General features: G+C 43.8%; 2 protein-coding genes and 1 long non-coding RNA gene across 10 annotated transcripts in view; 2 read left to right on the top strand and 1 right to left on the bottom strand.

Annotated features, from left to right (window-relative positions):
- Positions 1 to 1,589, top strand: part of LOC141088862 (solute carrier family 26 member 6-like) — a 37,757-nt gene extending 36,168 nt beyond the window's left edge. For all 4 annotated transcript variants that reach the window (XM_073575090.1, XM_073575087.1, XM_073575089.1 and 1 more), the window contains 3 exons: positions 528 to 582; positions 862 to 998; positions 1,357 to 1,589. In XM_073575090.1, the coding sequence (XP_073431191.1) occupies positions 528 to 582; positions 862 to 998; positions 1,357 to 1,377 (213 nt within the window). In that variant the 3' untranslated portion in view covers positions 1,378 to 1,589. The remainder of the gene's footprint in view (positions 1 to 527; positions 583 to 861; positions 999 to 1,356) is intronic.
- LOC141088861 (solute carrier family 26 member 6-like) lies at positions 1,384 to 23,738 on the top strand. 2 transcript variants are annotated; one of them, XM_073575085.1, is made up of 22 exons: positions 1,384 to 1,521; positions 6,916 to 7,091; positions 8,295 to 8,498; positions 8,973 to 9,112; positions 9,208 to 9,318; positions 9,452 to 9,618; positions 10,086 to 10,250; positions 10,387 to 10,539; positions 11,786 to 11,868; positions 12,209 to 12,356; positions 13,138 to 13,251; positions 13,481 to 13,558; positions 13,853 to 13,948; positions 15,474 to 15,580; positions 17,311 to 17,380; positions 18,242 to 18,334; positions 19,607 to 19,723; positions 19,960 to 20,028; positions 20,191 to 20,376; positions 22,805 to 22,859; positions 23,052 to 23,188; positions 23,510 to 23,738. In XM_073575085.1, the coding sequence occupies exons 3-22, from the start codon at positions 8,353 to 8,355 to the stop codon at positions 23,531 to 23,533; spliced, it is 2,259 nt and encodes a 752-aa protein (XP_073431186.1). In that variant the 5' UTR covers positions 1,384 to 1,521; positions 6,916 to 7,091; positions 8,295 to 8,352; the 3' UTR covers positions 23,534 to 23,738. The 2 variants fall into 2 exon arrangements, with proteins under 2 accessions (XP_073431186.1, XP_073431187.1); XM_073575086.1 differs by lacking the exons at positions 1,384 to 1,521; positions 6,916 to 7,091 and adding an exon at positions 7,117 to 7,339.
- LOC141088863 (uncharacterized) lies at positions 17,926 to 24,668 on the bottom strand. Of its 4 annotated transcripts, none has more exons than XR_012232082.1 (4): positions 24,600 to 24,668; positions 19,930 to 20,007; positions 18,686 to 18,833; positions 17,926 to 18,340 (listed from the first exon to the last, which is right to left on the bottom strand). It is a non-coding gene; the product is annotated as an uncharacterized lncRNA (long non-coding RNA). The 4 variants fall into 4 exon arrangements; XR_012232084.1 differs by lacking the exon at positions 24,600 to 24,668 and adding an exon at positions 24,130 to 24,587; XR_012232083.1 differs by lacking the exon at positions 24,600 to 24,668 and adding an exon at positions 21,661 to 22,286.
- Between the last annotated feature and the right edge of the window lie 236 nt (positions 24,669 to 24,904).

The raw sequence follows: 24,904 nt of genomic DNA on the forward strand, positions 1-24,904 counted from the left end.
TAGCTCCCCTACGTACAGCCGTCACAGACTCTACCAGGTCCGGGCCTTTCCATGTGCTCCCCAGGAAGTTCAATCTCAGACACTTCCAACACACCCAGGCCTTCCGGGACCTTGCACTCTGACCACTCAGGATCAAGACACACAACCCATGTGACCAGACCTCAGTCACATTATATATCCCAAACCGCCCTCATATGTGGGTGGTGTATGTGTGGCTAGCTGATCCCGCCCGGCTCTCTGACTAGCCCTATAAGCCGCCCTTATCAATAAATAACTCGTGGACTACAAGTCCCAGCATAACAATGTTATTTTGGCTTATAGCGCAGAGAACCTCTGTGACACATACTGGACATTTACAACCATGCCGGTCACTGTTTCACCATCAAGGAAATGCCCACATGCATATTCTGAGTCGCATATGCAACGCCCCCTAGCTTTAACAGAGGTTACTGCACCACAATACCACAATAAAAATATATATATATATATATATATATATATATTACATTTCTTTTTAATTTCATCAGATCTTTCGGGATTTTGAAGAAATTGATGTGTCTGTCTATCTGGTGGGATGTCACGGTAAGTGATGAAGGCTGCCTAAAAAGTCTAATTCATAGCGACAGACAAGAACCAGCCAGCCTGGTTCCCTGGTGGGGGTTATTAGATATTGGGGATGATGGGTGGCGACGTGGTCATCTAGACTTGCTCCATACAGAAACCCAGGGACAGATTTGCCGATCAACAGATCCATTTGGTGAGTTCATGCCTTGGAATTTCGGGTCAATCTGTCCTAATACCTATGAAGCAGCTATACTGGATGGTAACTTTTAGAAATTCTAATACATGTGTCTTTCACAGAGAATGTTCTAGAACAGCTGGAACGTGGGAATTTCTTCAGTAAGACAATCACCAAATACCAGCTATTTTCATCTATCCATGACGCAGTCACTTATATATCAATAAATTATTGTAAGAAGCCTGGTAAAGAAAGACTTGTAAGCATTTAAATAACTTTTTTTCTCCTTTTTTTAAAGTAATTTGATTTAGCTTTAAAAAAAAAAAATGAAATAAAATTATATCTGTGCCTTTTAGATAGGACTCTAGTATAACAATAGGTTAATTTAAAAATTTGATAATTTCTCCTATCTTGCAAAAAATTAATAGATATGACTATAGTCATCCTGTCTAATTAATGTGTTTCAGGATTCAAGCTTTAATCTTTACAGCAAGCTGTAAAGGAAGGTGGTGAATTTGCTAGCTATGCTGACATCTAGTGGCCACTGTGAAATCTCCTATTTTCTTATATTAATCAATAAAAATCCACTAAATTGACCTGTATATTTTTTATTACAGCATTTGTCTACGAAGATATGAGTACAACTATTTTCTACCAGCGCTCACAGATTGTGCGTTTACAATATAACGCATGGACGATTCGGCTCCATCAAGTGTTAAGCAATAGCTCCCACTAGTGGCCAGATGATTTTATACACTGTGCTACCGTTTGAAGGCAGCTGGGTAACTGGGTTTTTACTGGAATATTTGTTATACATATGAAATGTAATAAAACCTATTTTTCATGAGTCTATTGCTGTCCTTTCTGATTTTGTTTGGGGGAACAGAACCTAAACTGGAGGGAGGTGGTGGTTTCAAGAATTTGTCTTACTTGGTCCATCTGATTTGCTCCTTTATATGGTGGGACTTGAGGCTGCATACAATAATGCACTGGTACTAGATATTTGGTCTTCCGAAACAGAGGAACAATTAAAAATGTCTTTGGCTGCCATTAATGACGTTCAAGCGATCATAAACTATTTACAGTAATTGTCCTCAAGTTCCCTATTGTCTAGTAATGGGAGGAGAGTTAGAGATAATCCGTTTCCCGTAAATTAGTCATTGTTAACTTTGTGTCAAATGCCGCTGTTCTCCTGAATCCGGCGTTATTTTTATTTTCTTCCTGCTCTTCTTCATTCCTGAGATATGGCCACTTCTTCCATCTAGCCTTGTTAGCCAAGTGGGCGTGGTCATAGAATCAGAATGGTAGAGTTGGAAGGGACCTCCTGGGTCATCTGGTCCAACCCCCTGCTCAAAGCAGGATTCACTAAATCATCCCAGACAGATGTCTGTCCAGCCTCTGTTTGAAGGCTTCCATTGAAGGAGAACTCACCACCAAATGAGAATAAAGATGATCCCTCTACAATGTGACAGCCCTTGAGATATTTGTAGATAGCTATTAAGTCTCCTCTCAGTCTTTTTTGCAAGCTAAATATTCCCAAATCCTGTAACCGTTCCTCATAGGACATGGTTTGCAGACCGGTCACCATTCTGGTCGCTTTTCTCTGAACTTGCTCCAGTTTGTTGATGTCTTTTTTTTTTTTAAATGTGGTGCCCAAAACTGGACACAGTATTCCAGATGAGGCCTGACCAAGGAGGAGTAGAGGGCAATAATGACTTCACGTGATCTAGACTGTATGCTTCTGTTAATACATCCCAGAACTGCATTTGCCTTTTTTGCTGCTGCATCACACTGTTGACTGATGTTCAGTCTGTGATCTATTAGTATACGCAAGTCTTTTTCACATGTGCTGTTGCTTAGCCCTATTCCTCCCATTCTGTATATGCGTTTTCATTTTTATTGCCCAGATGTAGTACTTTGCATTTTTCCCTGTCAAAAAACATTGTTAGTTGCTGCCCATTTCTCCAGTTTATTTATATCTTTTTGAATCCTCTCTCGCTCTTCTCTAGTATTAGCTATCCCTCCTATCTTTGTGTCATCAGCAAATGTAATCAGTTTACACTCAATTCCTTCATCTAAATCATTGATAAAGATGTTGAACAATACAGGGCTCAGGACAGAGCCCTGTGGTACCCCACTTGAGACATTTTTCCAACCGGATGTGCAGCCATTTACGACCACTCTTTGGGTCCGATCACAAAGCCAGTTATGAATCCACCTAACAGTTGCCTTGTTCATTCCATACTTAGTCATTTTTTCAATAAGGATTGTGTGAGATACTTTGTAAAATGCTTTACTGAAGTCAAGATATACTATATCTACAGCATTTCCCTGATCCACCCAGTCAGTGATTCTGTCATAGAAGGAAATTAAGTTGGTCTGACATGATTTGGTTACAAACCCATGCTGACTCTGGTTAATCACTTCATTCTTATCCAGGCATTTAAATGTTGTTTAATTATTTGTTCAAAGATCTTTCCTGGTATAGAAGTCAGACTTGCCGGCCTATAGTTCCCTGGGTCCACCTTCTTGCCTTGTTTAAAGATAGTGACAACATTTGCTCTTCTCCAGTCTTCTGGGACTTCTCCTGGAAGATTATGTAGAGTGGTTCAAAATCTTCTTCTGCTATCTCCTTCACTACTTTGGGGTGTAATTCATCTGAACCTGGAGACTTGAATTCATTTATATTAGCTAAGTGTTTCCTCACTATCTTTCTGTTTATAAATATCCTGGATTCTTCTATTCCTTTAATAGGACAGTGAAGAACAGTTGATGTTACATTCCCTGTTGTGAGTTCATTTTCCCCTTCACTACTGAGGCCCGAGGAACTCCCTCTTCTGGTGAAGAAAGGTAGTGAGCCTGATTGTCAAACACCTGGGGCTGATGATGATGACTGGCTGAGTGGAGTTAATGACTGGATATAAGGCTGCCGACGCCCTTCTGGCCTGCGGGTGATTTCTCTGTGGACTTCTAGGAAACCAATCTGATTCCTGCTCATCTAAAGCTAAGATTTCTGCTTTGCCTTTTTGCATTAGTGTTTTGTTTTCCTTGCTTTTCTGGATTCTGCCATTCCCTGCTGGGGTGAGCCGAATCTCCTTTTGCCTGTTGCTCTGTCTTCAGAATATTCCTGAGTACTGACATAGCCTTTTTTGAAGCCTAGCGTCTTCAGGGCCTTTTTTACTGTCAGTTTGTTGGCTCTTATTTTCATAGGGTTTTTCACGGATTGCAGACAGCAGCCTTCCTTTACTTTCCTATCTAAGCTAGCTTGGGCCCCATCTTTGCTCAGTCTTTCTGTCTGTGTTTTGTTCTTTCTTCTTTCTTCACCGTCATTATATGTGGGGGGCTGCCTTTTGCTTTGGGGTCTGCTCTGGGGCAGTTTAAATTTCCCTTTCTTTCTTTAGGCTATGTAGTCCTCCGGCTGTGATCGAGTGGCCTAGGGCATCGTAGGAGCCCCCCACGGCTACTGCTAGTTGTGTTGATAGGTTCAGGGGTCTGCAATCCGATAGCTGCCAACTTCTCTGGTTTTCTGGACTTAGCTAGCATTTCTATTTTTGCCTCCTACGGTGACTCAATCATAACAATTCCCCTTCTGAGAGAAAACAGATGCAAAATAGGAATTTAAAAGTTCAGCCTTCTCACCATCCTTTACCATTTCATCATTTTCATCCTGTAAAAATCCTATAGCATCTTTGACTTTTCTTTTTACTTTTGACATATCCCTAAAATCCTTTTTTTTTTTAATTGCTTTTGACGTCTCTTGCAGGCCTTAATTCATTGTCGGCTGCAGAAGATCTGATTCGTGCCCTGCAGGTTCTGCAGACAGCATTATATTCTTTTTTAGATATGCCTCTCTCTTTCCATTTGATAAACCTTTCTTTTTAGCATGTGTTTAAGTTTTGTGTTCATCCATCCTGGTTTGCTTTAATGCTTCCTTATTCTTCCCTCTTTTCAGAATTGTTAACGATTGTGCTTTGAGAATCTCATTTTTCAAGATTTCCCATCTTTCCTGGACATTTTTGTCCTTAAGGCTATCCAGCCAATGGATCCCTCTGATTCTCTTTCCGAGTCCCTTAAAATATGCCTTTCTGAAATCTAACCTTGATGTGAGTCTTCACAGGTCTTCCTCCTCTGGTTATCCAAAATTCTAAAATAGCATGGTCGCTACCTCCTAGGGTCCCAGCCACTCTTACCTCCTCAACCATTTCCTCCCTGTTTATAAGGACTAGATCCAAGGTAGCAGATCCCCTTGTTTTCTCCCCTACCTTTTGGAAGATAAATTTGTCAGCAAGAGAGGACAAGAATTTGCTTAACCTGTTAGTTTTGCCTTAGAAAGATTCCCAACAAATGTCTGGATAGTTGAAATGTCCCATGACCACACTGTCATTTTTTGGAGAACTTGGCCATTTGATGCATAAAGAGTTCATCCATATCTTCAGCTTGCACAGGCGGCCTGTAGTAAATGCCCACAATGGTGTCCTTTCCATTGTTTTGTCCTTGTATTCTTACCCAAACAGTTTCCACAGAACTCCCAGTCTCTGAAGCTTCAATCTCTGTGCAGATATACGCGTTTCTAACATACAATGCGACACCCCCTCCTCGTTTATCAAGTCTGTTTCTTGCAAATAAGTTGTATCCTTCTAGTCTTGTATTCCAATCATGTGTATTGTCCCACCAAGTGACATCATATTTCTTTTTCTGCGTTAGTAGTCCTTGTTTGTTGCCCATGCTTTGTGCATTTGTATAGAAACATTTTAGTTTGTGATTTGGTTTCTCTTTCTCCAATATTTTAGATTTTTTTTTTATTTGTCTTTGTTCTTTCCTCCCACTTCTAATAGCAGAGTTCTCAATAGTATTTGTCAGGTGTATGGCTTTTTCTGGCCTTTTGCTTCCCTTCCCATGTTGTTCTAGTTTTAAAGCTCTACTGATGAGTGTAGCAAGGCGACTTCCAAATACATGTTTTCCAGTCTTTGCAAGGTGCACTCATCTCTAGCAAGTAGTCCATCGTAAAGGTAATTTGCTCCGTGATCCAGAAATCCAAATCCTTGCTGACGGCACCATCGACGTAGCCAGTTGTTCACCTGCAGAATCTTATTCCACCTCCTTGTTCCATGGCCATCCACTGGGAGGATGGAAGAGAAGACCACCTGCGCTCCCAGTTCTTTCACTTTCTTGCCTAAGTCTTCAAAGTCTCTGCAGATGGTTTCCAGGTCATTTCTTGCGTTGTCATTTGTCCCCACATGTAGTAGCAGGAATGGGTAGTCATCTGTAGGTCTGAAGAGTCCTGGTATCCTGTCAGACACATCTTTGATTTTTGCACCTGGAAGACAGCACATTTCTCTTGAAGTTATATCCGGTCTGCAGATAGCGGCCTCTGTTCCTCTCAGCAGGGAATCCCCCATGACCACCACTCTCCGTTTCTCCTTCACAACATTTTTCTTTCTCCATCCAGGAGGACTCTGAAGGCGTACAAGGTTGCTGTTTGTGGGCAGAGTCTTATCCTGATGTATTTCTTCATCGTTCTCCTGCGTGAGAGCCTGGTACTGGTTCCTGAGCAGTATGGGTGCTGACTGCCTCCCGATCCTCCTGCTTCTCTGGGTCACATGTCTCCAGTCCTCTGTTTCTTCAGGTGCACTTCGAATTTCTTCTCTTTCTGTAACATGAAGAGATAATTCTGCTGTCTAAGAACTCTTCACCTTCCTTAATGATTTTCAGTGTAGCTAACCTCTCTTCTAGATTTTGCAACGTTTCCTCCAACAGGGACACAAGCTTGCATTTCTGGCATGTGAAGTTTGGCTTTTCCACTGGTAAGTCTGTGAACATGTAGCAAGAAATGCAGCTCACCAAATGGCTCCTGGTCATGAACTCTACTCCGTGTGCATCTACTTAAGGACAACGCCCACTTGGTAATAAGTCTAAATTTATATAAAGGGAAGAGAAAGCCATAAAAAGGGAAGAAAAAGCCATATCTCGGGGATGGAGAGGCTCAGAAATGAATGGAACACAACGCCGGAGTCAGTAGAACAGCGGCATTTACACCAGTTTAAAAAAAAGAAAAAAAATACATTTCTGACAACTAACAGATCCTCTTTTACTACTGTGTATGAAATAACAAGTGTCATACAATATAATAAGATGACGCCTTACATTGCATTTTATGTCGTCCCCCCATTATGCAGATAGCAGACGCGGTGCTGTGACAATGGTGCTTGTATCAGACTTCTGCTCTCGTGCTTGTAGTCGACACAACTCGTAAATTTGTCACCTGGATGTTTACAATGACCTACATAAAAAGAAATGGAGCAGCCAAAGTGGCCAAACAATAGGCACTTTTGATGAAACAGTCGCTTTTTCGGTGGGTCATCACCAAGGTCACTGTGGAATAATTGGCTTATTGGTTTAGGTGTTGGCGTTTTGGTGTTGGCACTGTGCCACCTTTGTTGCGGTGCAGGAGATACAGGTTGGCAGAGTAAATACGATTGAGCAATAATAAGGGCGACTTAGTATAAATACAGGGTACGATTTGAAGAAAATGACATATACACAGTGGCTGGCATTACTGAACTGCAGCCAGACAGCTCAATACTTGGATCATATTTGATGGTAAGTAACCTAAGCTTGCTGTCACTTGTAGTTCCAGTAACATTGTATTAATCAGTTAAGAGGCCCCTATGAACTTGCAATATCTCTGCATCCTAGACCCTTGTGGTGACCTGGGTCGCTGTACTAATTGCAGTCTCATCTCCCTGATGTACTTTACATCAGTGATCTGCAGCCACTGTGCAAGACAACTCCCAGTCAGGACATGGTGGAGGTAGCAAACCTTTGACTTACGGTGCTTCCACATTGCGTTTAGGCATCCGTTCAGTGGCCTCATTGGGGCTTATGTCTGACCCCCCACTTTCCTTCTGAAAAACAGGATTCGACATATGTGCTGATGGGGCCATAGATTATAATGGTGCAAACGTGCGTTCTGCTGCGCATCATTTTCAGGCGTATACACCTACTGGAGACAGAAACCCAGATGCAGCCTACGATGTTTGAGTGTCCGCCTCCTGTAGACTTACAAGCCCGAAAATGATGCCCGGCAGAGCGCACGATCACTCTGTCCTCACCATTCAAGTCTATGGTCCCGTTGGTGCATACGTCCAAATCCCATTTTGCAGGGGGTTCGGCACTGAACGGGTGCTAAAATGCAATGTGAACGCACCCTTACGTTTGCATTTGACTATATAGAGAGGTTTTGTATTTATATAGAGAGACGATTTTATTATTAACCCCTAGAAGTATCTGCTTAAAGGCAGCTTTTATTTATTTTTTAATGATGAGATAAAGTAAGGGGAAAAATGGTGTGTGAGTGGCGGATCAGACTTCGTAGAGCTCGTTTATTGTTTGGTCATTTGGATATATAAGGGCTGTACACGAAAACCAATTAGATTTTTTTTTTTTTTTTTTTTTATATAGGTAATAAAAATAATTGGCTGCAAAAAAAATTCCAGATTTTTCTTGGACAAAAATTCTTGATGTGTAAATTAATGAGAAATTCTTTTCTTGACAGTAATGCCGATCTTGGCCGCTCGAGTTGTAAGTCGTTTTCCCGATAGTGATATATAATAATGACACAGGAGAAGCAGGGCTTGGTGAACAGGCAATGCTACCCCCCGAGGCAGCAAGCCATAAGTGAAGCCGATCTGGACAGAATAGCGCCAAGGACCAGCGTTGCAAGACCATCCTTCTGGAGACGATGTAAGAGCCGGATACGGTGAGTGGAGCACACAGATTTTCCAAGCTTTTAATCAAAATGACCCCTTGAACAGCCTTGGTAGACCTGCGTCTCAGAATCCCGGATAAGCAAGTATGGCTGGATATGGGGAAAGAGGTAATCCGTGCACCTTCCAGGGGGGACATTAGTGTGAAAACCACTTGTATCCACACGGGAACCCTGGTGAACCTTGTTTGGTCAGGGAGTGGTGCCAGAAGTGTAGGAACCCACCATGCTGGTATTCGGGTCAGAAATAGAAGAAGGGTCCATAAGGACTGGGCTCAGCACCAATGGCAAAATGTGAAAACATGACTTTTACTGTGCAATTAAAAACATCGTGAGAAAAAAAAAAAAGATTAAGGATCCATAAGCTTACGAGTTTCAGGTTAGCAACCCTTATTCATAGCCCATTCGCGGGCGCAGTCATGGTGGTCACTCCGGCTTCTCTAATGTTAATATCCCTTCTGTTTTCAGATGTTCTCAGGCCACAGCAAAATCCTTGCTGCTAAAATATGTCCCTGTCCTTCGGTGGCTTCCGCGGTATCCGATCCGGGATTGGATATTGGGGGACCTCATTTCTGGCATCAGCGTTGGTATAATCCAGTTACCACAAGGTAATTAATCTAGACATCCTGATCATATTTGTTATGGCGCCCCCTGCTGTTAATTGCTGTAATTACCATGTGTAACATCTTTATGTTTATTTTAGGTTTGGCGTACTCGCTCCTGGCTGGCCTTCCCCCCGTCTTTGGCCTCTATACGTCCTTCTATCCTGTCTTTATATACTTCCTTTTCGGGACTTCTAGACATATATCTGTAGGTGGGTTCTGTGCTGCTTATCAGGGGGTGTATATATGTCACTTATAACCCAGCTGGACATTTGTAATGTAATGACTTTAGACTTAGTTCTGACGGAATGGATATTGTATGATTTTTATTTTGATGTCGCTCAGGTTCATTTGCGGTGGTGTGTGTCATGATTGCCAGTGTGACTGAATCTTTGGCGCCCAATGAAAACTTCCTACTTGGAGACAATTCGACAAATATAGACATGGCTGCTAGAGACCTGATGAGAGTGGAGCTCTCTATGGCTCTGGCGTTTCTTGTAGGACTCTTTCAAGTAAGATTTCATTATATAATAACTCTAATAATGTACGTGCTAAATTTCCAATTATACATTCGAACTTAAAGAGTAACCGTTGTTTAACTTACCGTACTTATTTTCTCCATAAGTCAATAGTACAGATGAAAACGGGAAACTTTGTAATATCTCTTATAAAAGAAATCTGTTTCCTGTTACATTCTCCTCCTGGACTGATCTTTGACTCTCAATTCCTGGATAAAATCTGTATTCTGCAAAGACAGATTTTCCCATTATTGAGAGAGGAGATGCCAGTTGGTGCTCATAAGATTCTATGCAGAGGGAATACATGTACACCGTGACTGCACCAGCAGAATAGTGAATGCAGCTCTGGAGTAAAATACTGTCATTAATTCAGGAGTACGGGATAAGCAATGTATGGTGTATTGATGTTTTTTATATCTATAGTTGGTGCTGATCTTTTAACTCTTTCCTTCCATCAATAGATAGCTCTGGGTCTCCTTCAGTTTGGATTTGTGGTCACCTATCTCTCGGACCCCCTAATAAGTGGCTACACAACGGCATCGGCTGTCCATGTGCTGGTGTCCCAACTGAAATACCTCTTTGGTATTAGAATGAGCCAGAAGACGGAGCCGTTGTCATTAATATATGTAAGTTACATTGCAGGGAGTGATTGTGTTTTATACATCTGCTTTGGAGACAACCCCTCAACTTGATTGAGTTCAATGAAGACGACAATGATATTGAATCTTAGAGATTTCTCTGTTTTTCTTTCCTTGTATTTAGACCGTCGTTAAGATCTTCTTGAGAATTACAGAAACCAATATCGGCTCATTGGTCACCAGCATCATCGCCATCGTCGTCCTCTTGCTAATGAAATTTCTGAATGAGTCGTTTACTTCCAAACTTCTTATTCCAGTTCCCATTGAACTGATCATGGTAAATCTCATCTATTAAGTTCTCTAAATCTTCATTTGTTTAATCTGTTTTTTAGAAAGTAGGGTGACAAGTAATAAGACATTCCCACTCACCCTGGCATGCCGACACCCAGCTTTCCAAGATTCCAGAATAATAATTGGATGGCACAAACAGGTGATAACATTCCACATATTAGGGGTCCCACCACTGGCCAGTAGCTTCTGACACAACAATGTCTGCACAGACTATCATGCCCTTTAATCCTTCCACCCTATTATGAACATTTTCCTATAGAAAGAACTGTAACATGATTTATTTTGATGAGGTAAAATGATATTTTAAATATGTTAGTAGTTAACAAAATAGCCCTGAGTTTAAGACTGCAGTCTTCATTTGTTAATTTATTAATTTTAGGCCTCCTGATATGCAGTTTTCAGCCTGATCTAAGTTTCAGATTTTTCTCTTGCGGGAGTGACTTTCCCAGTAGGTTGGATATGGGGTCTGTGTGTATCCAGGGTGCTGCAGTCTGCATTAACTCATATATCAGCACAGCTTCTATCATTCAAATATTTCCTCTTCATGTATTTTCCTTCTTATCTACAACCTGTTTTCTCTGCCCTCTCTGAGATTGTACATGCTTTCTCCCTTTCCCCACTCTTGAGACCTGTGATGGAAGGGGTGGGGAGAGTAGTTAGTCAGAATCAGGAACTCTGATAGTGCTCTGCAAAAATGTTAAAAAACTAAGTTAGATAAAGGACTCACAGACACTCTGCAGCAGCAAATTGATAGCTTTAAAAAAAAAAAATTCTGTTTAGAAGGCTGCATGAAATTTTATCTTAAATGGATAAAATTGCAAAATGCTTGTAAAATCAAGCAAATTTGCAATTTACTTTATTACAAATCCTTTCTGTTCTCAAGAATGGAGGGATTTCTACTCTATTTTACAGCTTGTTGCCTGAGTTACCTGCTACCTCTGAAAAGCGCATGCACTGCAAGCGCAGCTCTGAAAGCTGGCCAGATTATTAGATCCCCTTGCAAAGCTGCCTCTGCTAGCAGCATGGGAGGACCATGCCACTGGTCCAAACTATCAGTCTACAGAAGCGCATCACCCCCTGGCAAATGGTGGAAGGCTGGAAAGCCGTGTGCTCCTGAAGACGGAAGATTAGAATATTCCTTTTGACTTTTTACATTTAGAAAGAAAATAAATAGTTAATGTCTGCAGGAAGGCTTACACATCCTTGTAACTAGTAAATCTTACTATTTTCAGCTCATTGTTTCCACTGGAGTATCATATGCTGTTGGACTAGATAAAAAATTTGGAATTGAGAATGTTGGGCACATCCCTGTGGGGTGAGTAATAGAAATATGACCACTAATCATAGATCAAATATTTTAGAAAAATAAACTTTCAATTTCTGTCTACCTGCAGCTACCACTAGAGGGAGCTCGCTGTACAAGAATGTATACAGCTCCTATAAACTTACAAGCTCCCTCTAGTGGTGGCTGCAGGTAAACAGGTTTTTATCCTTTACCTGTCTATGTAGGTGAAAAAAGTAAGTTTGTTTTATTTTTTAATTCAACTGGTGCAGAATTTTGAACTGTAACTTATGGAATAATATTACATTTAGGTAATTGTTAATTGGTGATCACTTTAGATAAACAGCACTGAATCACATTATATTTTTTCTAGATTAAAGATGCCGATGTTACCCGATTTCAGCCTGTTGGGAGATGTTGTTGGAAACGCCTTCACCATTGCTGTGGTGGGCTATGCTATAACCATCTCTTTGGGGAAAGTATTTGCATCCAAGCACGGTTATAAAGTGGACAGTAATCAGGTGAGCTGATAGTGCCAATTATACCACACCGTAGAAGTCACCTCCTGAGTGATGGGGGCTGCAGCTGGCAATGGGGGCTGAAGAATTATGGGGGGATGCTGCTGCAGGTTGGAGCTGTCTATCGACAGGATGAGAATCCTCTAGAAGACAAACCCGGTGGCAGTTGTACATAGATGAAATGTGAGGTCTCAGACATGGATTTGGGGGTCATGTATTGGAGGATTACATCAGGGGAGTATATGGAAAATGTGCACTTCCATAGCTAAGGTCCAAACTGCTTAGATGCAATGGTGACTGTTCATCACTGCATCCAAGGAGTTTCACTGCTGTGATCAGAGCACATGCTGGGTACAGAACGTGAGCCCGCTCCATATACATACGGTGGATGTCGGTAAAATTGGGAGGACAACAGCAAGTGGTGGAGCCATTCTACACCGTCACCCCCCACTCATCTCATGGCCCTCATAGTGGTCGTGTGGTCCGCTAGCACTGGATAACGTGATCCTGCAGTTGTTACTCAACCCCCATCTAAGTCTTGGGTGATCACTTTATGGCTGATGATCTATGAGCACCAATTATTCTAGGTCTTTACATATTACTACCCCAAATTGTGGTACATTTTAGACTCTGCCTCCATTCAGGGTTCGCCCCTTTCATACAAATTAATGCAAACTTTCTCCTGGGAGCAGTTGTACAAGGATTGGGGCTTCATGTTACATTTTTGGGGTGTCCACACAAATAATATGGTTTGTCCCCATGACACCCCTGTGTTTTATTACAGGAGCTCATTGCCATCGGCTTCAGTAACTTCGTTGGCAGCTTTTTCCAGTGTTTCGCCATTAGCGCCTCTGTGTCCAGGTCTCTCGTTCAGGAAAGTTCTGGAGGAAATAGTCAGGTGTGTGATCTACTTATATCTGTCCCAGTCCCTGGAAAAGCTGGGTGACGACAAGCAATATGGCTCCGCACATTAGTCAACTCCTAGCAAACTCTGACAGCCTGACGCTGTCAGCGGATGTTGGGAGCGATCATTTTACTGCAGACGATGAGCCGCATGTTGGAGATCAATACTTGTACATCGACACTATACGGCCTCATTACATTTCTTCTGCATTTTCTATGTCTAGGTGGCCAGCGCTGTGGCATCTTTTGTCGTCTTCATCATCATATTGCGAGCTGGGGAACTTTTCCAGGACTTGCCGAAGGTAAATGCAGCGCCAGCTTACATCCGTGTTCAAGGAGCATAATGGAAATATGTGGCTAGTGAAGAAACAATTCTCATGTATGTGGTGGGGGGGGCCACACCTGCACTAGGGCCCACCAGTCTGAACCTACAGGTGTCCCCAAAATCCCTTCCACCAGGTGACTTGTTCGTGAGATTTATTAGTAACATAGGGTTTTGCAAATGCTTAAATAGCAATTTCCCAGATATATAGATTGTAGGGATTGAAATTACTCAAATAACAATCGCCTAATACAACGTTTTCCCTTTATTTTAGGCCATTTTGGCTTCAATCATCATAGTCAATTTGAAGGGGATGTTTAAACAGTTCTCAGATGTCCGAGTCTTGTGGAAAAGCAACAGAGTTGACCTGGTGAGTGACGAGTATCCAGGGACGAGCAATCCTCACCCCATAAGTGCACTATGGAAGTCGCTACACACTATCACCACCCCTGAAAATTAGTAGCAAAACTTAAAGGGAACCTGTCACCCCCCCAGGGCGTTTTTCAGTTAAAGAGCCACCTTCATCGGCACTAAGGCTGCATTCTGTGAAGGTGACGCTTCTTTTTCTGACCCCTAGTAATGCCAAAATATTGACTTTTATAATTAGCTCCTCATACCTGTAATGTGTCCCATAGGTATGATGTGTCCCCCAGTATCAGCCGCCTCCCAGCCATCCATCATGCCTGTCCGGTGCCTTGACGCCACCCACCATCTGTCAATCATGATGCCCCGTGCGTCGCTGCATCCTCCTGTTTTGAATCCCGGCTCCTGCGCTGTGACAAGTGTTCTCGGGCATGCGCAGTGCGCGCTGCCTGAGAACCGACATCAGGCTATTGCGCCTGCGTGTTGCGGAGGCCCCAGCCCCGCAGTGTGAATACATCATAACACACTGCCGGGGCGGGATCTGGGGCCTCCACAACACGCAGGCGCAATAGCCTGATGTCGGTTCTCAGGCAGCGCGCACTGCGCATGCCCGAGAACACTTGTCACAGCGCAGGAGCCGGGATTCAAAACAGGAGGATGCAGCGACGCACGGGGCATCATGATTGACAGATGGTGGGTGGCGCCGAGGCACCGGACAGGCATGATGGATGGCTGGGAGGCGGCTGATACTGGGGGGACACATCATACCTATGGGACACATTACAGGTATGAGGAGCTAATTATAAAAGTCGATATTTCAGCATTACTAGGGGTCAGAAAAAGAAGAGCCACCTTCACAGAATGCAGCCTTAGTGCCGCTGAAGGTGGCTCTTTAACTGAAAAACGCCCTGGGGGGATGACAGGTTCCCTTTAAAAGGGTTTACTAATAATAAAAGAAAATATGCCTTACTTGCAAAAAACAGTGCCACATCTATGCACAGGATGTATGTAGTATTGCAGTTTAGCCAAATTCAATTGAATGGCGGTGAACTGCAATACCACATATAACCTGAAACAGGTGTGGCGCTGTCCTTAAAACAAAGCAGTGTGTGAGTCACACTAAGGCCACATTCACACGTTCAGTATTTGGTCAGTATTTTACATCAGTATTTGTAAGCCAAAATCAGGAGTCAAACAATCAGAGGAAAAGTATAACAGAAACACGTCACCACTGATGTAAAATACTGATAGTGTGAACGTGGCTTAAAGAGGACATTATGCCACGCCAGCTAATAAAAAGAAGCCGAGGCTGCCGGTGGGTAGGATGGTGGTGGGTAGGATGCTGTTTGCTGACTGCAGGGCTCCCATCCAGCACCCGCAGAATACTGATATGCACCTAACGCTTCTCATAGTGGAAGGTTTTGCTACAGCTGAATCCAGTCCAGACCATTCTCGGTGACCCCAGACATTTTATTTGCTCTCATACATTGTTTTCTATTTATTCACTTACTGATTTCTTGTATTCTGTTTAGCTGACCTGGTTGGTGACATTTGCTGCCACAATCCTGTTCAATATGGACATTGGTCTGGCCATCTCTGTCGCATTTTCCATGCTGACTGTTATTTTCAGGACACAGCTGTGAGTAGTCTATAATAAGCCTCAGTGCCCACATGGTGCCTTTATGTTTGCTGTAATGCTATCATAGCATCTGCCTACAGCCACCACCAGGGGGCTCTCCTCAGTGCCTGCAGTCATATAGTTTCCAGCCTGTTCTATGCTAGCTGTATAAATATGTAATGAGCTCCCCCTAGTGGTGGCTGTATAAATATGCAATGAGCCCCCTCTAGTGGCGGGCTGTATAAATCTCTATATAGTGAGCTGTATAAGTCTGTATAATGACTGTATAAATCATGTGTAATGACCTCACCCTGGTGGTGGCTGTATAATTAATAATATATAGTGTGCAAATTGCCTCTTCAGAGAGGAAGAGGACTTGAACTCTATAGCGCCACCTGTTGGTAGTAGCGATCCTACAATATATAGTGAGCGCCCTTAGTGGTGGCTGTATAAATCATATGTAACGAGCTTTCCTTTGTGTTAGCTGTATATGCCTGTAAATAGTGAGATCCTTTTTGTGGTGGCTGTATGAGTCTGTATTTAGTAAGATCCCTCTAGTGGTTGCTGTATAAATCCCTATGTAGTGAGCTCTGCCTACTTGTGGCTGTATAACTAATATGGAACTAAAGTCACCCCATTTTTGGTCTATGAGCTGCGGTCACCGCCATCAGGGGCTTATCTACAACATTCTGTAATGCTGTAGATAAGCCTCCGATGTAACCTGAACGATAAGAAAAACAAGTTAGATTATACTCACCCGGGGATCCGGTCCGATGGGTGTCGCGGTCCGGTCCAGCGCCTCCCATCTTCTAGAGATGACGTCCTCCTTCTTACTTCTGCCGCGGCTCCTGCGCAGGCGTACCTCATCTGTCCTGTTGAGGGCAGAGTAAAGTTCTGCAGTGCGCAGGTGCCGGGAAAGGTCAGCGAGGTCCAGCGCCTGCGCACTGCAGTATTTTACTCTGCTCTCAACAGTGCAGATAAGGTACGCCTGCGCAGGAGCCGCGGCAGAAGTAAGAAGGAGGACGTTAACTTTAGAAGATGGGAGGTGCCGGACCGGACCCCCCCCTTCCCCCCCGGCGAGTATAATCTAACTTGTTTATCTTATCTTTCAGGTTACATCGGGGGCTTATCTACAGCATTACAGAATGCATTACAGAATGCTGTAGCTAAGCCCCTGATGGCGGTGGCCGCAGCTTATAGGCCGAAAATGGGGTGACAGATTTCCTTTAATTCCCTCTCGTGGTTGATGTATATATCTGTATGTAATTAACTCCACCTTGTGGTTGCTGTATAAATGATCTCTCCATAGTGGTGACTGCATTTATCTGTATGTACTGAGCTGTGTAAATATGCATAATGACTGTATAGATTATATGCAGTGAGCTCCCCCTAGTGGTGGCTGTATAGATTATATGCAGTGAGCTCCCCCTAGTGGTGGCTGTATAAATTATATGAAGCGAGCTCCCCCTAGTGGTGGCTGTATAAATTATATGCAATGAGCTCCCCCTAGTGGTGGCTGTATAAATTATATGCAGTGAGCTTCCCCTAGTGGTGGCTGCAGGCAGAAAGAATTATAGCATGAGAAAACAATGTTCCCCCTGTACAGTTGTATAATAAAATGAAATTAATAAATGGTGGATAGTAACTTTGAGTGAAATGCTCAGTAGGATGTGCAGAGACCATTCAACGTTTTGCTACTTGGTTGGTCCATTATTGATCTCTCATCAGAGGTGAAATCTTTGCCATTTCAGATCCAATTATTCGGTCTTGGGCCAAGTATATGAAACAAGTGTTTACAGAGATGTGTCTAGATGTCATCAGGTAACAGTTACTTATAAAATACTAACAATACTCTGCTTTCCTGCTTAATGACGGTTTCCAGATGTTAAGGCACAATGGATGATAGATGTTTAAAGTATGTCCTTTTTTATTTTACTTATTGTTAAAGTATATGCTCAGCACATCCAGCCATGTGACTAACTTTTGGGTATTTGCATAGGGAATTCTGGTGCATTAAAGTGGCAATGTAGTCTTTCTTCAGGAGCGCACAACTCCCCTGCCTCCAAATTTCCTGCTTGCTGGGGGCAGTGTGCTCCTGAAGACTCACAGTGCAGATCAGTGGCACGGTCGCGATCTGTGCGCTCTCCAATGTTGCTAGCAGACATGGCTTTTCCTCTACAGCATCGGAGATATGCAGGGGCGGTAAAGCTGGCAGGATCTGAGAATCCAGAAGACTTTAGAGCAATCCGCTTACAAGCATGTGCTCCTTTTGTAGAGCACTGGCCACCTTTGCTGAGGTGGCCAGTAACCTTGGAAAGAAGTTGTAATCTATCGAATTAAAAATCCTCCCATTCAAGAGAAAAGAGTTTTTTTTAATAAGCAACTTTGCAATTTAATGCTTATTTTTACAAGCATTTTGCAATTTTAACCATTTTAAAAAGAGACCACCCCTATAATCCCTTGTAAGTCAAACATACCCACAGTCTATTTACAGCAGGGATCATCATGCCCTCCTAGTACTAAGCCGGGATCAGTCAACAGAAGCTTGATAGCTGTTTCCTTGCAGCAAAGGGCGATTACAGCCACTGGTAATTACCGTAGTGAGGCTTCTTGATTTCATATACATACATATGAGTACAGCCGTCTATACACAGGTATTATTTATACACTTCCATATTCCAGGCCAAGGAGATACCAAGGATAAAAATCTTCCACTCGTCCTCCACGGTCTATTATGCCAACGCAGACCAGTATCTAGAGACGCTCTGCCGGAAGGTAAAACTACAGGGAAATTTCAATGAATCTCAAGTTTTATGTCTATGAAACTCATCAAAAACTTCTGCAACTTTTTAGTAAAGTTTGTTTGAATTTTCTTTTTTTGAATAAGATATATTTGCCTTCAGTGAATGGCAACACTATAACCAGTGAATGGAAACCTGCCCTGTCCAATTGACGCAGGTGCAGGACTTGTTTCAGAACTTGCGTATGCAGAAAATGTGTCACGTGGGAAAAAATGGCGCAATACAGCGCTGTGGATTTAGACAAATGGCGTGTACAAGCAAAATACCATGAAATAATGTTTTTACTCCTCTATAAACCACATGGACAAAAACTGCAGCACAATACCTGCTTGTGTGAATCGTCCTTTGGCAATGTTCAGATGAATGTTACAATTATCGGTTCAGTTGCGTGTAACTGGGTGAGTGTGTAGCTCCATGTCCTCATCTACACCATGGGTGGATGCAGCAGCTGCCGACCACAAGCTCTGTCTTGTCTGTAAATGGATGAGACCAATGCAGGTCAATGTGGAAAATCACAGTGTAGAACATTGCTGCTAAGCGCGCGGGCCCTACACACACTGCTGCTAAGCACGCGGGTCCTACACACACTGCTGCTAAGCGCGCGGGCCCTACACACATTGCTGCTAAGCGCGCGGGCCCTACACACATTGCTGCTAAGCGCCCGGGCCCTACACACATTGCTGCTAAGCGCCCGGGCCCTACACACATTGCTGCTAAGCGCCCGGGCCCTACACACATTGCTGCTAAGCGCCCGGGCCCTCCACACATTGCTGCTAAGCGCCCGGGCCCTCCACACATTGCTGCTAAGCGCCCGGGCCCTCCACACATTGCTGCTAAGCGCCCGGGCCCTACACACATTGCTGCTAAGCGCCCGGGCCCTACACACATTGCTGCTAAGCGCCCGGGCCCTACACACATTGCTGCTAAGCGCTCGGGCCCTCCACACATTGCTGCTAAGCGCGCGGGCCCTACACACATTGCTGCTAAGCGCGCGGGCCCTACACACATTGCTGCTAAGCGCCCGGGCCCTACACACATTGCTGCTAAGCGCCCGGGCCCTACACACATTGCTGCTAAGCGCCCGGGCCCTACACACATAGCACAGCTGTCTGGCACACAGCTGCTTTGCACCTTGGCACTGTATATAGTAGCAGAACTGCCTGATTGGCACACAGAGGTGCTAATGAATGGGATAATGAACAGGTGAGGCACACGGCTGATGTCTGTGTCCATATCTCCTATATAGTGCGGAGTAGACATGGAAAAGATGATCGAGAAGAAGAGGAAAGCGATAAAGAAAAAAATAAAAAGGGCACTTAAAGCAATGAAAAAAGCCAAGAAGGAGAATGAGGCCAGGAAGGAGGTGAGGATGAGACTATCCCTGCACTGCGTTCCTTTCATTCCCCGGATCAATGAGATATACAGATATACCGTCACATTAAGAGAGAGAATGCCCCTTTAAGGCAAGAATCTGCCCATGCAGTGTCACTACTGCTGCACGACAACTGAGTAAAATTCACTAAAAACGGCAAATTTCTATTTTCTGGTGAATATGACATCTTCTCTTACCATAAACCTGTTTCATTGTCTGTCTCATAGATCACAGGACATGACAACATCGCCTTTGACCGCCTGGATCTTGGAAAACTGGAATATGAGATAGAAAAGGTAAGTTTGTTAATTTTGCTTTCATTTATGTCCCTAATGCAAAATAAAAAGTTGCATTTTAGACAGCTGAATGCTGGGAGTTGTAGTTTTACAATGATGTAAGACTCTATAAATAAGGTGAGGAATGCCACCGAATAAATCATTGATTGTATCTCCCAATAGGACAAGGAGCAGGATATGACTGAGGGATCCATCATAGTTGTACCGGTCAATGCTGCCAATGAAGAGACCTCTGCGAAGAACACCCTGAAGTCGCTGGGGCTGGAGAAACCCGATTTTGACTCGTTAATATTGGATTTCGCTTCGGTTAATTTTGTGGACACCGTCTGTGTCAGCGTTTTACGAAAAGTAAGTACCATATATTGACTTTATGTAAAAAATAAATAAAATGACAGGCTTTACTATACAGTGGGAGAGGCTGCCGGGGTTGGTGGTGGTCTTTTCTAGAATTACAAAAATACATTATTTGAAAGGTAACTCACCAAACCCTGACTAATGCACTGGCAGGATGCAGCAGAGCCCCATTGATAAAGGCTGGGGCAGCACAGGTGCATTCCACTGATGCAGGGCCGGCTCCAGGTTTTTGAGGGCCCCGGGCGAAATAGTCTCAGTGGGCCCCCCCTTGAACACATACCACGATTCATGATGCACAGATACAGCAGAGAAATATAGGTATAGTACAATGCCAGATTTCACTTCTTACATGAGTGATAGCCATTGTAAATTCTACAATACCATACAGCAGAGGGGCTTTATACAAGCCAACCCCTTATATGCCAATTTTTGTGATGGGTGCTGCAGCATTTTTTTGTGTGGCGAAAAAAGCCGGACATGGCCGGATGAGGCCCTCCCGGCTCAGCGGGACAATAGTACTCAATGGAAAGTTCCGTCCGCCGGATCAGGCTTCTACCTGATCCGGTCACCGGATGGACGTTTTTGGCATGCGCATGTCCGGATCTCTCTCTCCATACCTTCGTCCCAGTTAAAGCCATGTCTCCTAAAGCCGGATCCCCATTTCAGGTGCCGTAAGGTGCGCCGCATCTACTTACGGCACCTCCGTTTCAGGCCGGTTCCGGCACTACATCATTTCGCCACACATGGCCGGAATGAGAAAACCGGATGTGTGAAACTTGCCTTAGATCAGTTTTAATTGTAAGAAAATTCTAGTGATGATTAAGACTAATGTAACATATATATATATAGCGCATAAACGTTATCAAAATATAACTTCATAGCTTGTAACCCTATGAGAAAGCTGAAAAGGTAAAATTCAGAAATGATTGGTCCACCATATCATTCTTTTCCAATTGTTTTGAATGTTTTCTATAATTATTTAGAGCGTATTTAATACTCGTTTTATATTTCGTATGCCCTCTAATTTTCTGGCTTTGAACACTTTGCAGACTTTTGAAACAATCTGTGATCCAGTTTTCCACACCATATATTTTGCTCGGCGGGAATAAAAAAGTGTTACTTGCTAGATTGCTTTTTTTTTTTTTTGCCTTCGCTTGGTTTAATTTGCACTGTTGTTCAGGTCTGAAATAGGACCACAGCTTGTAGTCGCTGTTGACTGTCTCAAGGAGTATGAACCCTGGCTCATTGCACAGATAAAATGCACACTATTTTTCTGACCTGTATCAGGAGATCAGCTGCCAGTGTCGGGTGCGGCAGTCAGTGGATTGGAAGCTGCTGCAGCAGGAGCCGCCGGAGCGAGGAGCCTCACTGAGCGCCTGGGCCCGGGTGCCACTGCCAGCTGGAGCTGCCGCAGCAGGAGCCGCCGGCACCACCACTCACTGTCTTGGAGTTGGAGCAAGGACTCCACTGAGCCTCACTCAGCGAGCCGCAGCGCCAGCCACTCACTAGGTGTCAGGACTCAGGTCAGGAGATGTGCGACAGTGCGCCGCCCGTCGCTGATGTCCGGTCACCGCCCGGTCCCTCCATGTCCAGAGAGAGGCGCGCAGCACGCTTCACAAGCTCCTGCTTCCTCCTTCCGCCCCGTCCTGTCTCCGCCTCGTCACTTCCTCCCTGCGTCGCACACGTGACAAGAGACAGGGGAGGGGAGCTCTCCACGGTCTCCACCAATCAAACGACACTCCTGGGCTGCTGCTGGACTGCGATTGGCTAATGGCACGCGTCTCCTGCCGGCGCCACTGATTCAGATTCAAGGTCGCATTCCCCAGCAGTCAGACAGTGTGTCACCGTGTGTGGGCCCTTCCGTCACGCCAGGGCCCCGGCACTTGCCCGGGTACGCCGGGTGCTGACGCCGGGCCTGCACTGATGAGCACAGCCAGTAACCCAATATGGTCTGGCTGCCTAGTGGAAAAAATGCACACAGATAAGGCTTGCATAAGACATAAGTCACACTGATAGGTACGATGCAAAAGTGTCTGAGCAGCCTATTGATGACGCCCATAGTATTAGCAGGCGGGCTGCTCCGCACTGTATACATGCATCACACACAAAAAAAAAAAATTAAACATTTTTTCTTATGAGCACTGTTTAGATTTAGTGTTAGGGACTCACGATATCTGGGGACCCTTGACGTTGGGTTGTGAGCTTATCTGCTTTGGCCAAAATAAGTGGGGTTCTGCTGCATCCTGCCAAGTGCATTAGTCAGGGTTTGGTGAGTTACCTTTCAAATGATGTATTTTTGTAATTCTGAAAAAAAATTTTTCTGGTGGTCTTTTCTACCTCAATGAGAGCGAAGCGTTGTCAGATGACATCCAAATCCCTTTTTTTTTTATATATAGATTTTTTTTATTTTTATGTTTTTCAGATCTTCAAAAACTTTGCAGAGATTGAAGTGGACGTCTACCTGGCCAACTGCAATGGTAAAGGCATAATAATAATAACAACAACAGTAATTTAATTTGCACTTTACAAATCTGATTATGGGGTAGTCATGGGTGGCAGTTATGGAGGGGATCCATCCATCACTGAGAACCTGTACAGATAAGTAATTTTGCGGTCTGGAAAAGTCGGATGGAAATCCCTATTTCTAAATAAAATGTTTATTCCATCAGCGACCGTGATGAAGGGACTGGAGGACGGGAATCTATTTAATGAAAATTTCACCAAGTTTCAAATCTTCCCCTCTATCCACGATGCCGTTACTTATCTCACAATGGACCACGATCAGATTGCCATTCATGAAGCCAACGTGAGTGAGGGAATGGGGCTTCAACTGTCTGTATGTGTGCTGTATATAACGCCACTCTGGGAAGCTGAGATATGAGGTGCTGTTTGCAGAGTCCTGACACTGTACAGCTGCTTTGGTTATTATTGTCCTATGGAAGGCAAACTAATCACAGGGAAAGCTCTATTTTCCCACACTAGTACATTGGCAAAGTTGCTTCTTTGTTTAAATTCTGAGTGCAATGGTTTTAAAAGTCTACATACCCTGCTTGTTAGGATCAAGTGCATTCACCCTGTGGGGTCTGATGATTAATATCATTATTATTAACCACCCTCTTTCTTACAGATATCTCCAGATACAAGGCTATAATCCATACGCCTGATGAATGAAGCGAGCACTGTGTGTTCTCAGCCTATAATCTACAATGGTTCAGTTTTCTACAGATAATGATTGTGCATTAATGTTTGAAATATCTCTGGACATAAATATTGTATATATTGGGCGTGCATTTATCTGGTCGTGTGTCTTGACGACATGTATAGATCTGTAAATAAAGTCTGTTCTTTTATTCTTACTCCCGGTTACTGTTTTATGTTCTCATTTCCTGATGCTGCAGTTTGAAGATCTTGGGCCTCGTCACTAACATTACGACATAACAGGGGGTTCTCTTCCAATATGTGTATTTATGGCTTTTCATTAAGCTTAAAAATGTAGGATTGCACTGGTGCCCATCAGAGGCTTAGCTAGGGGTTCAGCTCAGCGGGGCAAAACATCTAAGTGGATCCTTAACCGGTAATCCAGTATTCTGCACTCCTATTGTCCTCCATACAGTAACAATCCTTTCCAGGCTGCGGTTATCCCGGTTGCTTGTGCACCTTTTTCAACCACACTTTTTCCCTCCACTCCACTCCATTATTATGCTTTGATACAGCACTGTGTGAACAGCCGGCTTCTTTAGCAATGACCTTTTGTGGCTTCCCCTCCTTGTGGAGCGTGTCAGTGACTGCCTTCTGGACATCTGTCAGGTCAGCAGTCTTCCCCATGTGTCACGGTTCCACCCCTCAGTGTGTCTGGGATGCAGGTACTGACAGCTCGGCCATCCAATCTGGTATAGGGGTCTGCTGAAGCTGTCAGTACTTTGGTTGCCAGCTTGGCCATCCAATCTGAGACTGAGGAGTCGGCAGTCTCCATGTGTTCATTATTCCAGTTAATGGCCATGCTTCTTAACTGAGCTGTGTCTCCCAGAACTTCACTCAGTGTGTGAGGTTTGTGTTCTCCTGTGCCTTGAGTTCTGTATGCTTGATCTGTTGCCTGACTTTGTTCTGAGCATCCGTCTGTTTAACCCCTTCAGCTCTGATCCGTTATCCTCCCGATAATCTGACCCTGGAACGATACCTGACTACGCTTTTGTGTCTTCCTTCTGTTTATGACATACCCTCCTGGCTTCTGACCTTGGACTCCTTGAACACTCTGATGTGTGGCTAGCATCACACCATGATCATGGAGCTACTGAAACTAAGGGACCTTTATAAATGCTTCGCAAGCCTTTTCAGGTGTTTGTTTATTCTAATTTACTGAGATAATGACTTTTGGGTTTTCATTGGCTGTAAGCCATAATCATCAACATTACCAGAAATAAACAAGTGAAATAGATCACTCTGATTGTAATGACTTTGTGAGACTCACCTGTACCTGTTTTGACCGGACAACCCCCTTTAAGGGCAGGTGCCCATACACAGA

This window comes from Dendrobates tinctorius, unplaced genomic scaffold (assembly GCF_039654945.1).
Source record: "Dendrobates tinctorius isolate UK_male_01 unplaced genomic scaffold, ASM3965494v1 ptg000041l, whole genome shotgun sequence".
NCBI lineage: Eukaryota > Metazoa > Chordata > Amphibia > Anura > Dendrobatidae > Dendrobates > Dendrobates tinctorius.

Coding starts and splice junctions, on each gene's coding strand:
- LOC141088861 (XM_073575085.1), top strand. CDS start 8,353: ATGACACAGGAGAAGCAGGGCTTGGTGAACAGGCAATGCTACCCCCCG. Junction 13,949..15,473: donor AAAGCAACAGAGTTGACCTG/GTGAGTGACGAG, acceptor TATTCTGTTTAG/CTGACCTGGTTGGTGACATT. Junction 20,377..22,804: donor GTGTCAGCGTTTTACGAAAA/GTAAGTACCATA, acceptor TATGTTTTTCAG/ATCTTCAAAAACTTTGCAGA.